The 15,152-nt window shown below is 37.4% G+C and overlaps 1 protein-coding gene across 19 annotated transcripts in view; it reads right to left on the bottom strand.

Moving 5' to 3' along the window:
* Positions 1-15,152, bottom strand: part of SYNE1 (spectrin repeat containing nuclear envelope protein 1) — a 293,660-nt gene that overhangs the window by 26,365 nt on the left and 252,143 nt on the right. For 18 of the 19 annotated variants that reach the window (XM_074537722.1, XM_074537721.1, XM_074537729.1 and 15 more), the window contains 6 exons: positions 14,990-15,115; positions 14,098-14,253; positions 11,610-11,768; positions 10,972-11,138; positions 4,084-4,246; positions 263-450 (listed from right to left, as the gene is read on the bottom strand). In XM_074537722.1, the coding sequence (XP_074393823.1) occupies positions 263-450; positions 4,084-4,246; positions 10,972-11,138; positions 11,610-11,768; positions 14,098-14,253; positions 14,990-15,115 (959 nt within the window). Of the gene's footprint in view, positions 1-262; positions 451-4,083; positions 4,247-10,971; positions 11,139-11,609; positions 11,769-12,601; positions 12,624-14,097; positions 14,254-14,989; positions 15,116-15,152 lie in introns of those variants that run through there. The other variant, XM_074537736.1, reaches the window with a different exon arrangement.

Below are 15,152 nucleotides of genomic sequence, written 5' to 3'. Positions count from 1 at the left end.
CTATGAAGCATGGGAAATGATAAATAATTCCAGTGAAGGACTTGTGAGTGAAATTTGATGATTGTTACCTGTACTTTGTATAAAGGTATGTGCAACTCAAAATTCTGTTTTGCTTATAGAGGCATGACAGGTATTGGCTTCTACTCAGTGAATGATCTTTTTCTGAACCTTACACTCTTTTATTCAGTACTTCACCCATATAATATACATCACATCCTGTATTTCAGAAGGAAATACTAATCTGTAGGTGTTTTAGACTTACTTAAGTCGCCTTTCCATTGACATTGCACAAATATTTCTCCATCTTCTGTCCAGATTGCGTGTAGCCTGCTGGATAGAGTCACACTCTGCCTCTGTGGCACAAGCATCACAGTCATGAAGAAGTACTTCACACAGATTGAGAACAGATGCCACACCAGTGCTGTGTTTCTCTATGTCCCTCTGGAGTTCCTGCAGGTGAAGAGATTAGTTCTTAAGAGAAATTGCTAAACATGCGTCCATGCAAATGCATTTATCTTTCACCCATTTAAAAAGAGAAGAAAGCTTGCAAACAGAGGAAAAACATCCAGTAATACCAATTAAGAGAGTGCATCTACGCAAGTGGTGATGCAATGGTCAATGAGGCCACGAGAACCTGGCAGCATGCACAGCTCTCCCAGGAACTACCAACACCAAACCATCAATTGGGACAAACTGCCAGAGCTCTGCATGCTCAGCTGAGCATCTTTCACACACATTTAATCAACATCACCAATAAATGATAGAATTATTCTCAGCCCCTTCCCATTATCACAGAGAATGTAAAGCAGAAGTTAGTAAGAGAATTGTGACAAGGAAGGGCGTTCTAATGTACTGCATGGGATTGGCAGAAGGACCCCTCATGAACATGCTGCTCCCCACATGAGATAGCTCCAAAGTGCCATGTTTGACATGGAAATTGGCAGCAGCATGTGTTGAACAGCGCATGTGTTAGAGAATTTTCTTCCTTCAAGTTTCCAGTTCTATAGTATTTTCATTGGACATGGAAAATGAAAATTCCAGACACCTAAAGAAAATGAACTCACACTGTCTTAGCACTTATTATATGTGATCAGTATTATTCTTCCTGACAGTTTCTTGGTACAATGGTTTGTTCTACACTGATGATAATGTTTCCTCTAGAACTAATATTTCACCTTAGTTTTGATCTCCAGATTCAAGTTAAGACGAACCACAGTGCTATGAAAAGAAATTCTGTTTGAATTTTGTCTACATTTGTAATATACCATCAGAATATTAGATGGAAAAATCAGTATGGACAGTAACAAAGCCAAGACAACCTAATTCCAATTGTGACAAAGAAATAATAATGTAACTGCATGAAAAAGCACTATATTGCATCTAGACCACTAGGTTAAATTCTGATTCAGGTGAAGAAAGGAACCAACAGGACAATTAAAGATGTGGACGCTTACGTAGGCGAATGTGGCAGCTTGAGGATGATTAGAGATAAACTGCTTTATAATTTTGCAATTGAAGTAAACTAGCATGCAAAAGGAAATACTGTGTCAATACATTGTGTCTACATGTATTTAATGTCAAACTACAGGAACTTTCCTTACAGCTAGCAATATGACCTGAAAATGTCCTCCAGCAGGAAATGAGATCTAAATGTCAAATTAAAAACAGGAAATTTGAAATAGAGCAAGGTGGATCTATACAAACAATATTTTTGCTTGCTTGTAACAACTGGGCTTTCGCTTAATGAAGTACTCTAGTTCATCTTCTCAACTACAAAGTTATTTCGTAAACATCTGCTTGACAACATTGAGTGGAAAATCACAATTTTTTATTCCTCAGCAATGGCCCTCTCACTTCACTTGCCTGAAAAATACTTTCACTGTGATGTCAAAATGCTTATTTTTCTTTCTATCTGCCCTGACCTATTACAGGAGGGTGGATTCTATAATCAGATGTCACCCTTTATGAAACACACATAGCTCCAGACAGCTATGAGACTTGAGGTTAAGTAAGTTCAGGTAACATGATCTCCTTTCTAATGTTTTGGTGTAAAGCAGCAGTGAGAACTATGGGTCCTAAGCATTCCTAAGAATTACACTTTTTTAATTCACCTACAGAACATTTCCACAAGCAATGTCTAGACTATTTCTTCTCTATAGTCTAATATTTATTTCCCAGATTTTAAAATATATTATGTTTATTAGAGAACATTAAGCTTTTGGGTTAGTTCACAAAGGAGTGTCACTTTTATGCACTGCTGTCACCCATATACAACCGCTTTTTTAATTTTATTTGCCCAGAAGAAGACATAATTTTTTTCACATTTCAAGAGGTAGGAGATTGAGAAAATAAATAAACAAGTAATCCTTTAAATGAAGTTCATTACCCCAGAAAAATGCTGAATTGAAGTTATGCTACCTTCCCCCAGGATATCCAGATTCAACTGCATTTTTAATTTCACTAGAGACCAGCAATCTGCAAAGCTGATGTTTGGCTGAAGTAGAGAAGTAGATAATGGAGTTTCCTAAATGGAATTTGTCCCTCCTCTTTCACAACATAACATCTTTGACCTAATTTTGCATATGAACAACATGATCTCAGTGAAAGATCAAACATGGAAAAGAAAACAAAGTCACTAACAGAAGAGACAGGGAACAAAGTATTTGAAAAGGTAGCCTTCTGAGGTGTAGTGGATAGTGATACAGCCTCCAATAATAAAAATACTGGTTGCCATGCATTGAAAGTGGAGGGGGGTTTAAAATTATTATTATTATAACCACGTCTTGTATTGTTAGATTATCAAATCATCACCATGTTTCCAAATACAGCATCCTCCCATGGTAAGATTCACCTCTATTTCTCTCCTTTAGAATTCAAATTAAATCACTCACTTCTACAGAATATCACTGCACGCTATCACCACAAGGAAACAGTGAAAGGAAGAGATATACCAGTCTCTGTTCCCAAAAAAAAATCCCCCAAGAAGTGGTTGTAACAAACTATGGGATGTTTGCATAGGGATTCTAGTAAATAATCTCAACTGTCTACTTTGTTCGTAGCAATGTTTAGCCCTTCCCAGCACTTCATTGTATTAGAAACACCATTCATTACTGATGCTTCTGTGTTATAAATTATTACCCTTAAGTAAATTCCATATAAAATATTAATACGTATTTCTGAACAGAGCAGTAGCAAATCAGTTGAGGAGCTGGCAAAATCACTGAGGAGTTCTTGGCTCTCAGTTCTACACTCAGCTTAAAGGAGCAAAATGCCCATTTGTACTCATCATAAATTATCCACAAAATATCCTCTCTTTCCTCTTCCCATGCATTTCTTTCTCCTCTGGAGAAAGGACCCAGGAGAACATCTAACTCCTCTCCAGTGGGAAACAGAAAGCTATTTTTTCAAATAAATAACCAACAGGAACACAAAGGACAGCAGTTCTCTCCAGCAATGTGCATCTTAGGTAAAACTACACTGGGCAGTGAAGTATAACAGGAAGTAGAAAGTATAGTAAATCATCTTAGAAGTAACATTACTTTCAATGCCAAAAGCTGGCTGAATTCACATTTTTTTACATATTTTAATCTAGCACTGCATAAAGGCTTTGAGTAGTATAAACCAACCAATTTTAACTTCACATGTATAGCTCATGCATCTTTACATGCAAAGTGACTCTCAAACAATCTGCAAAATAAAAGTGAGTTAGAAAGGTTGCTAAAAATAATAATTTTCAAGCATTTGCAAAATTTGCAAGGTCTAATAGGTGTCAGTTTTGCCTCTGGGAACAGACAATTCAAACAAACAAAAATCACAAGCCCCAAAGGAAAACAATTGCAGTAACTCGTTCAGGCTACATCTCTTGGTGCCTTACCTTTCTTGGCAATGTCAATCAGCTCCTGGTGGATTCGATGTCAAGGCCAGCAGAAGGCTCTATAAGTGACACAGTAAGTACCACTTGCCTTGATATTTAAGCATTTTGCCTGATGCCCTCTCAACTGAACTGGGTATGGGCAGCCCAGGGACACTCTACTTTGGCTCTCCCCATGTCACTGTTCACCTGGTAAGGGTGTTGTATTTTACCTGCTGCTCATTTAGCTTCCTTTGTATCTCCTCAGAGTCACAAGTTTCATAGACGATAGGTTTGGACAGCTCTGACTCAATGTGGGCAAGCCAAGACCTCAGACTACTCATGTTTTTATCCAGCTGCTGCACTGCAACAAGGGTTTCCTTCAACTTCTTTACCCTGTAAAGAAAAAGAAATGGCAGTATTACGTACACCCTGAAGGAAAATTTTCACAGCATGTGTTTCAGGAAGTTTTCAGAGAAACTTCACGTAGATGGTGAGTTCTTCTGTAATGTCTTCCTTTATTATGTAGCAGAAGCATATTATATGTGCATTGAATCCTGCTTTCACAGCTGCTGGTTGAGTGCTTATGAATGCCACAAAACATTTTCAAAGCTTCTGCACCTTTATCAGTTGACCCCCAAAACCATCTAAGTAATTTAGTTGTGCATGTGACCAATAGATGACAACTGCTCTTCTTAGACCACAAATAACTTATCCATGTACTTGTGGAGACTGCACTGAGTGAACAGGCCTTTTTCACACCCATGAAAACACTGAACTAAGTAACACAGAAAATTTGGGTTGGACGAGATCTTTAAAAGTCATCTAGTGTACCTGCTCTGCAATGAGCAAGGACATCCTCAACTAGATCAGGTTGTTCAGAGTCCCATCCAGCCTGATCTTGAACATTCCTAGCAAGGGGGCACCATCTGGGCAACGTCTGTGATCAACCTGTTCCAGGGAGAAGACTTGCCCTTGAATAAATAAGTTTCAGAGCAAGAAGTTCAGCTCAGAACTTGGGGAGACTTCTTGAATTCAAAGGGCTGCTTTAAGTTGGTGTTATTGGACTATTTCAGGTTTAAACACATGAAATTGGAATGGAACTGCATAGTGATTTCTAACTAGTATTTTTCTTGAAATCCTGGCCCTGGAAGACCAATGAGCAGGAAAAACTAAATAGATTTCTGTTTGTGATTTTTTTTTTTTTTTAATCAAGAGAGCATTAAGCTTAGCAATTGAATAAATTCAAGTAAACTTTCCTCCTATCTCAAATAATTTTTCCTCCAATCTGTTTGAACTGCAAAACTGTCCTTCAGTAATTCATTCTCTCCTTCCTATTCCCGTGTTTCATAACATATATTATTAGTGAATTCTGAATTTTTTTCTAAGCTCTTTTTCCCTGTTTGTGTGGTATCAAAAACAATCTTGAGTAATGTTCCTTTTTATACTCCTATTGGTCTTCTACTTAAGTGTTTTAATACCAGAAAGGTTTAAGAGATGAGTGCCGTTGGGAACAGACTGACTAAATTGGGTTGAAAAATATAAAACTGCCAGGTTTGCTAAGGAAACAAAATGCCACCTGACTATCCTATAATTCAAATTAAGCAGTTCACATTTTTCTTGCTTAACCAGCAAATTTATCAATTGCTTCCATACTGAAAGCAGTGGTTGCAGTTGACCACTAAGAGAATCACAGAGATATTAATTTCATCTTAAAAAAAAAAAAAAGTTAAATCTTTCAATTTTTCTTCTCCTTATAGTCCTCACTTCAGCTCACAGATTATTAAACTGCGGTTCTTTATTAGCTAAAAACCCTTAAGAAAAGTCCAAATACAGTTTCCTTGCTGGAGTCTCATGGCCAACAGCTGTAGGCTTTGATCTGTAAAAAAACCTCACCTGGTAACTGGAAAAAAATCAGGGCAATGTGAAAAGCTGTCTATGATGGGCCTGAAGTCAATACAATTATGCTGAAAGACTGCCTTAGCCCTCATCATGAGGCTATGTATCATAACACAGCCATGTGTTTAGGCTTAGGGAGATGGTAGGAGAAACCACTGAGGGTACCCTCTCCTTATCACCGCTGGTTCTACATTCAATGTTTTGTGGGCTTGAACCAACTGAAACTTGCTCATAGGGTGACCAAGAAAGTTGGTTATCACCCTTCTGCAAGGCACATACAGCTTTTCAATCTCTGACATTATTGAAAAGGAGAGAAATCCTGCCCATTTTCTGCTTATATTTTCAAGGTTCAATGCTACTGATCTTTTGGAGGCCTGCTGGAGTAGGAAAGGGAACAATGAGTCATGCCAGCCCTGTGGAGAAGCAATGTCACTCGATTATCAGCAAGACCAAGCTGTGGACCAGGATTTTTTTTTGTTTGCAATTGTGTGTACTCTAATCTCCGTGCTGGATTTCATCTACATTTTGCCTACAGCAACTATAAAAATCCAGCTTTTAGAAAGTGCCCTCTGCCTCAGGCAAACTGCACAGGAATACATCCCTGACAGAGCATAAAAATAGTCTGGGCCAACTACCACTACTTTCAGTCACATGATCTAAGTTACTTCAGAGAGAGAAAGAAAAACAGTGTGAACAAAGAACACTCCAACCAAACCCAAAAACCCAAACCCTCCAGATTCCTTCCTGTACCCCCACTACGTCTACCCTCTATACTGGTTTTTTTTTTCGTACTGAGTTTAACGTAAGAAGTTTCTTGCCCGTGGTACAAATAGAAACAAATAAACAAGTGCTAATTTGAGTCTGATGAGATTTTTTTTGACTGAACTGCAGTACAGTGTTGTGCCTCTGGCTACACTGAAAGCATATCCACGATCAAATAATAGATGCAATCCAACATGTCTGAGAGTTTTCCTTCTGAATTTCAGCAAGAAAAGTTGCCTATGCTCTAAAAGCTCTGCATAAGAGAAAAAGATCAAATTTAAAATCTTAAAATCAGGTATGTAGAATCCCTAGCCAAGAGTAATTTTGATGATTTGAGATTTCATTTGCAAGATGTTACTGTGAGAGACTGGAGATAACTTTTCTCCTTGATAATAAAAATTCTGCACTGAAATCAAAGGGTTGGAACCATGACACAGTTGGTTTGAAGGTTGTTTTTCATAAAACACACTCCCCAGTCTTGTTACAATTTACAAATACTTAAATTCTCAGAAAGAAAAATACAGCAGAATTCAATTGTTTTCAAGGTTTACTGATGAAAAATCATCTAACAATTTGAATGGGCTTATGATACTTATATTTTCATGTTCCAATTACTGTGCCTCAATTTCCCCAAGAAACCGATAACTTTAGATTGCCTATAAATAATGTCTAATATTCTACATTGGGCAAAGACAGTGGGAAAACAACTTGGAGCCAAAATTAAGCACAGATGTATTTAATTCAACTAATCCTAAAGAAGAAAATCTTAAATTGCACTTAAATCTAAACAGGAACAATCCTGTAAGTACAGAAAAATGCATCATATAGAAGTCATAACTACTGCATTAGTCATTTAGACAGCTGCTTACTAATATTAAACTTTAAAAGCAACATTAAAAAAGTCAGTAAGTGCATGCTGGCTAAGTCTGTACAGTACATGCCAGAAAAGGTGCTTTTAAAAAAAATATCTACTTGGAACAGCAGACAAAGTTTAAAGAAACACTCTGAAATAGTGAAAAATGTTGCACTATTAAAATCAGCTTTGAAAAGATCTTTTTATTAATACAAGAAGTATTTATTTTCCAAAACAGGACTACTATGTAATAGGACACCAGTAAAACCAGTTATATTTACTACTCCAGTTTGCTCTTTCAAAGACTGAATTTCTAGAATTCTGAACAACAGCTAAATTTCTAGAAGAGATAATGAGAAAAGGGAAAAAGAGAAGCTGAATCAAAAATCCAAGATGACATAGGCTGCGTTCAAGTATTACATGCAGTTACAAAACTGCAAATCATTAATATGAACAGGACAGCCAGGCTTTGATAAATTAAAGTCTGAAACACTCTCTTTACAGCTTCTTTCCTTCTCTGCCTTTTGCTTGTAGTCATGCCCCTGTGATGACACAAACATCAAGCAGACAGATACAGTCTGCTTATTCTCATATGTGTACATGCTCTCGTATTTGAAAACAGCAGTAAAATCAGAACACAGTTTCTCTCAGACAGCTAAAAGATTTTACTAGTTCTAAGTCTCTACCACTATAAAAAATTATTCTAGGATCCAAAAGTACTAGCTGTAAAACAAAGTATGCTGTTATCACTGTCAACTGGTTTTCAACGGAGCAGAAAACAGTAATTTCTAGCTATAGTAGTGATTTCTACATATCAATATTTCAGTTAGTTTCCCAGCAAGCCAAGACTTCAGAAAGAATAGTATCAATCAAAAGCAAACAAAAATAGCTGCCTGCCTTGTGATATCACAGTTACAGTCTGGGAGGTCTGAATCCGCACTGTTGTCCTCCACCATCCTCGCAGCATGCAAGTCCTCCATCACAACCATGAAATTTTCCAGTATTAAAAAGAAGAACTTCCACTCTCAAAGCCTGCAAACACTGTGCTTTTGGAGGGGGCAGGAAAGGGGATGCACTTTGCTGGAGAGTACTGTACAGAAAATGTTTCACGCCAAACAAATGTTAACAGCCGTTGCTTGATAACATGACACTGGATGGTGACAAGTGGTCATGTTTCTAAATAAAACCTGCATTCATCAACATGTGCCAGACTTGATCTCCAGGAATGTGGACTAGGAATGGTAGGGGAAAGGATAAAAACACATACAAAACCTTCTTTGCAAAGTCTGAGCAGTTGCAGCAATAGCACCATTTCCTGGCTGTAAACAATGGCAACTTTTTTCATGAGGCTGACATATCAGAAAAATTAATGTGAAAGGATTACATGGTTCTAGAAGGGAAGAAATATAAGTCTCTGGTGCAGAGACAATTCTGCAGCTGTCACTTCTGTATTTACAGACCTCCTCTGAATGGAGGGGCAATTAAGAGTAACAGGTAAGGGAACAGAATGTGACAAACAAAGACGCTTTTACAGGTGACTGGAGAAGTTTCACCACACAGTATAAAACTGACAGGTAAAGATTTAGACTGGACATGTATTACCACCATAAAATATTCCTAAAGCACTTTCACACAGCACTTTCTATTAGTTCACAGATGTAGGAAAAGAAAAATGCTCCAGGCAAGGGATTACTGTAGCATTGCAGGAAAGTCTGCAGGCTCTAATAATTTATTAATACTGTCAGGCATCCGGAATGTGAAAAGATCTATTTTTTTTCTCAGTACTAGGACAACTAACATGCCTTTACTACTTGAATGAAGCCAAAATTATGTTATATGATACACTCCAAATTACAAAATATCGTAACAGAAAACACATGCCAATTTATAAGAACATATTCTAGAGGGCCTCCGGAGCATTCTAAAAAATTATCTTGGGCATGTCAACCTTTTGTCCACTGGTAATTAGACATCAATACAAGCATTTTGTGCACACATTAATCAACACCTTGGTTTTTAATGATTTCCAGCCTAAGATACAGCTGAACTACCAAAATTTTCATAGTCTAGCATCAAACCTTTCCACAGTTTATTTCCAAACTTCAGCAAGTTTGCAGAGTTTTTTTGCCCTTCAGAGGGCACTGGAATGTAAAGAGTTATATGTTTAATTGCATACAATAATGTTGAGCATGCCAATTGAGAAGGCTAAGTTGAAATGATCTGGAAATAAAAGTAAATAATACTTTACATCCATTAGTTTCGAACTAGGACTTGATACTTCATGATAACAGAATGTGTGTAATATAATTATACACACAGTGTATAATATTGCATCTTATGTCTCCCCACCTGAGAATGATACAAAATCCTAAATCCCCTGTAGTGAGGATTAATCTCTAATACTGAATAGACAAGACAGATAATTTTAAGATGTGTTCTGTATTTTCTGAATGCAATCCCTTTTTGCTAGAAACTTCCTGGTTTTATTTGAACACTTCTCTGTGTAAGCATTTCAAAAGAATTACATAAAAATATATCAAATATACTTTAAATTCAACAACTGGTGATGTAACCCCACTGAAACCAAGCAGGCTCCTCAATGATAATGAAACTTCCTGATTTAATCCTTCTGTAAGAAATAGATGGTGTTCATTAAAGGAGCTGGAGCCACTGAAATGTTCCTGCTTACATAAAATTTACGGCTCCTGTACTAACAGATTTCAGAGTAAGAATGCACTAAAACCATATGAAAAAAGAAGCAACAAAAAAAAGATGATGAAAGTAAACAAACCTTTTTGCTGCCAACAGGACTAAACTATTACTAATGCATTTGTCCTTACATCAAAGAAATGGGAATTATAAAGTATATGAGCTATTTATGAATCCATGAAGTGCAAAACAGTGAGAAAATTGTTAGTAATGGAAGGAAGACTGCAGCACAGCTAAACAGAAAGTGTCTAAACAAATAAATAATTTTCTTTACTTATCAAACAACAATCCTGTATTTTTTTAAGTTCTGAAAATTGCAGTTATACTTTTGACCTTGAATAAAAAGAGTCCTTAAGGCCAGGATGCATACATCCTGGAGTTACTATTCTCCATCCATGAAAAAAATGATCTGGCAGAAAACTTAAGACTTAGTTTTAGGCCTGCTCTTCTTGAAATACAAAACTACAAAGGCACTGTTTTGGTTCTACTGTCAAGAAATTTGTAGAAAAACTACATTTGCATCCATTTTTTAGCACCATGTAAAGTAAGGTGGTACTAGAGCAAGGCTCACCAAATCTGACTGCAACTGATCCTATATTGTAGAAACATAGAACTGTTAAGTTTGGAAAAGAGCTTTAAGATCAAGTCCAACTGTTAAACTACTACCATCACCATATTATTATAATGAAGCTTTTAAATGCCTCTTCTTGAAGAAATGTTGTCATGTATCATAAAGTAAAACAGCAAAGTAATTTTCACAGAAATAAGTTGATGGTTAGGAATAAATTTATTTCAGAATTTATGATAAAAAGGTAGACAATAAAGAATTTTAAAAGCATGATGTCTAGCAAATTAATCTGTCCAACTTAAAACTTATAAAACAAAACAACTGTCTTACCTGGCTGCAATAAGATCTAGAAGATGCTGCCACCTGTCATTGATTTTGCCAAGTTTGTACTCAATTTCTGATGCCTTACTCTCATGGCTGGCTTTAGCAAGTCTCTCTCCCATTTGCTGAAGCTGGATTTTGTTCTTCTGGGCTACAGCAATTTCTTCTTGATAATCCTAGAGAGTAAAGAGCAATCAGAAGACAGGGTACTTATTCTAAATATACACTGCTGTGCACTGCAAAAGGAATGGTGCAAAAATACAAGTGAATGTTGTTTTTTCAGTTGATTGGTAAAGTGGAGTGACAACTTCTTATATATTTGATGGATAAACAAAAACAACTACCAGAAGAATGAAAAAAACCTACCCAACACAACCCAAACCAAAATGTCTTCTATAAATATGTTATAGTTTAACTCATTACAGGCAATTCTGATTGGACACTCAGTAAAGCATTCAGATGCCTCTGACTTTGCATTCACCTAATTTTATGGTACTCTGGGAGGTCCTATCTCAACAAAGACAGGAAAATGCTGCATAGTGAGAGAACAAAAACACCAGAACACATCAGAGTAAGGTAAAACCTTAATTTCCGCTAATTAAAAACAATTAAGCAGTTAAAGAAGAGCATGTAAGTGTACATTATACCTTTTTCAGTTTCTCAATCATTTCTTCTATGAGGATGTCACCATTTTGAGACACCTTACTTTCCATTTGTGTCAGCCATTCACAGAGCTCCTTGTTCTTCTCACTGAAGACAGCCCACTCATTCAGTCTCTCACTGACTTGTTGTTGACGCAAGGAGACCTGAAACCATTTGCAAAGAGCAAATGAAACTAAAATAGCAAACACACTTAAGACATGCTTAAAACACTCGGTGCCTCAATGTGAATTCCTCTAGCCTTGAAAAAGTGTTGTAGCCACCTACTTGCCATTGAAACAAACTGGAGTTGTACAGCAAAAATTTCTGTGACTGCCTGTAAGTTCAGGGTAAGCGCTGATCTCAGATTTCCTGTTAGCTACATCCTATGCACAGAGACAGGCAACCAAGCGTTAAGCTCAGGAGTCTGTCAATATCTTGTTTCATAACATCTCTAACCCAAAGTTTTCATTAGAAGATAAAAATTGTATTTTCTTACAGTTCTTGCTCACTTTTAAAATTTTATAAAATATTTTAGTCTCAGTGATTAAATTTAAAAGAAAAATGCTTCACCAAAGCATAAAAAATTCCCCAACAAATATAGTACAGGCCACAGTCCAAAAGTCTGTGCCATTTGTGCCTGAGCTCATGAATACAAAGCTAAATTCAAGATACACTGTATTTTGCAAAAGTAATTTTTTACTTGAGTCTCAATATGCTAATATCATAGATGACTATTTCCTGTGTATAAGCATGCCACCTTGAGAGATTCCAAAGCATTGAGGTGTGCTCTGACAGGAAAGATTAGGCATGACACATCAAACAAGCAAATGCTGCAGTTAACACAGACAGAAGGAAAACATTACTGCATTTAAGAAATACATGTAACTGTGGTACTACCTGCAATGGCAGACCCAGACAGACACTGAAATCAAAAAAGCAGAACATGCTAAGCAGCAAAATCATCTCTCCAGCTTCAGACACTGGTACAACTACTTACTGCCTCCCCACTGTGATCTGGGTTCTTTCTGACTGCTGTGGTGTGTTCTTAAGTTCGTTAGTTTGCTCCCCCCATTTTCTGTATTACTTCCTGCTGCTACCCTGCCAGTTAGGTTGCTATGGAAATGAAACTGCTCCTCCCTTAGTTTCTCTTATAAAGTGAAAGTTGTTTCCTCCTTGAGGTCAGTCAATCACTCTTTTTCTCCTCCCAGGTTTCGAGAATTTTCTTTTCTCTGGGAGGTATGGTTGGCTGTAGCCCCGGAGCCCCTCCTATGATTTATAACAGTTAGTTACTTTAGTATATCAGTTATGTTTCGTACCTCCAAATATGTATTTCTATTAGATAGCTGAGTTTCCCTGCCTTCTTCCCCCCTTTTCCCTTAAAACCCTCTCCTGCCCCTTGTTCCAGAGCCGTTCACGCCCCCGCGCATCTGACTTTGTATCGTAATTTCAGCTGAACAGATGAAGCTCTTTCCCAAATTAAAGTGATGTGCTTTTTAACTACTGCTTTAGCTTGAACAGGGGCATACACGTGATCTTGCATTTCCTTTTTGTGGTTCTTAACTTGATGACAGCTTTCCGGAAATAAGCAGCAGATGAACGAAGGGTTGCACTAGGTTACATCCTCAAACACTCAGCACACTTAAAACTAAGATAAAACTTCTTTACTTGGTTCCTTCTTTTACCATAAACATACAAGCAGTGAGTGAATCGTAATTTAGATCTATCTACACTTGCTCGTTCAAATGCAACTAACTCATAACAAGTTCTGTGCTGGTAACTGTGAAACACTTCCTACTTTGGGGTTTTTGAAACCTTCACAGGTACTTTCCATAAGGTAACTATTTCAAATTAGTCCCAGCATATTTGGACTGCAATCTCTGCTGAACCACAGAAACAACATCAGCATAATCTGAAAAGCTAAGTAAGGAAGACTCCACACCTGGAGTGCAAATCAGAGGCCTAAAGCACACTAATAGCATGATGCAGCTGAAAAAATTAAACAATACTTCTCAGCTCCATTTTGCTGGCAAGCAAGTCACTCTCAGACTAAAAGAAATGCAGACACTGAGGCCTGAAGTAGGAGAAGGTATCAGCAGAACTGAAGGTACAATAGGGCAATGTTGAGTGGGGAGAGGACAACCTTTCTGAGCACAGGTCTTCCACCAAAGCAAAGTGTAACTGTACTATTTCTGTGTTTTTTTGCCAGCCAGACATCCCAAGTCCCACAGGTCACACTGTGAACCTTTGGTTGATTTTTCAAGGCTGTTTAAATATGACCTCACAGACATTACAAAGTTCAAGAGATCTAGAAGCACTAGCAGTAACTAAAGGAATATTTCAATGGATGTTTCCCCTGACTCAGAAAGAATTCACTTTTGAATATAGATGTGTCTACATGAATCCTTTCTAAAAGCTGCCACCTGGATTCAGTTTTTCTCCCAACACTTTTGTAGCCTGCATACTGCTCTCATCAGCACTCAGTGCTGTACTTGCCTGGTGGCACAGCTCTTCCCACTGCCTGTGCAGGAGCTCTATTCTCTCGCTCAGGATTGAGATATCATCTGCGCTGATATATACAGACAGGGTCTCCTTCAGCAGGGAGAGGTGTGCAAGGTCATCTGTCCAACCTTCAACAGCATTCTCTAGCTCCTTAATAGAAAAACAGAAGGAAAAAGGACCAGTTTGCTAACAAACAAAAATGTGAGTGTGTTGGCGAAACAGACAAGCAGTGTTAAGTCACAGATTTAAGTCACATCCGAGCAGACCTACCATGTCAAGGAGACTGTTTAAGCCCAATCGCAAAGAAAAAGAAAACATCAACCCCAAATTTACCAATATTTTCACAGATGGTATGAAAACTCCCAGTAGAGAATAAAACATTAATTAACCTTGTAACAAGATTCTACACAACTCTCTGAAGTTCAAAGGTATCTGGGAAGTTCAAGTACTGGTTTGGACTTCTTTATATTCAAAATATTTTCAAGTTTGTAATCCGCTTCCAAAATGCAAATAATACAGTCTAGAAGTGTTGTCTAAAATCCCCCATAGTTACTTCACCTCAAACAAAAATCACTCAACCAGAAGTTTAGATATCATGAGTTTAAATTTGAGTTTAGAATTTCTGTAACAGAAACATACCAATATAAAGCTTTTCCAAGTATTTTTTAGACCCTGTTCTGGTATCACTTCGATCAGATCTATATTTACTCTGAAGGATTTGCATTATTGTGAGATCACTCTGGTATTATGGTGTCCATATGTTTCTTGTCATGGGGATGGCTGACTGGTTTTCATCATCAGTAATATGAACCCAGTTAACAACAGAAGAAGTTACTGCACAAAGGCAAACAAAGATGAGACAACAATCAACAGAGAAGTGCTTTACCTTGCAACGAATCTGCTCTGCATGCAACTCATCATGGTGATCTGGCAATGGCTGAGAAAGCTTTTTCTTGAATGATCTTAGCTTCTCCAGGGAGTCTCCTATGCCCTTTTCGCATTTTTCCCAGTCCTGAAAGCAGAATTTTTATTAGACTTCAGTTCTGATC

Source organism: Zonotrichia albicollis, chromosome 3 (genome assembly GCF_047830755.1).
Source record: "Zonotrichia albicollis isolate bZonAlb1 chromosome 3, bZonAlb1.hap1, whole genome shotgun sequence".
Classification (NCBI taxonomy): Eukaryota; Metazoa; Chordata; class Aves; order Passeriformes; family Passerellidae; genus Zonotrichia; species Zonotrichia albicollis.
This window is presented reverse-complemented; position numbering and strand designations above follow the sequence as displayed.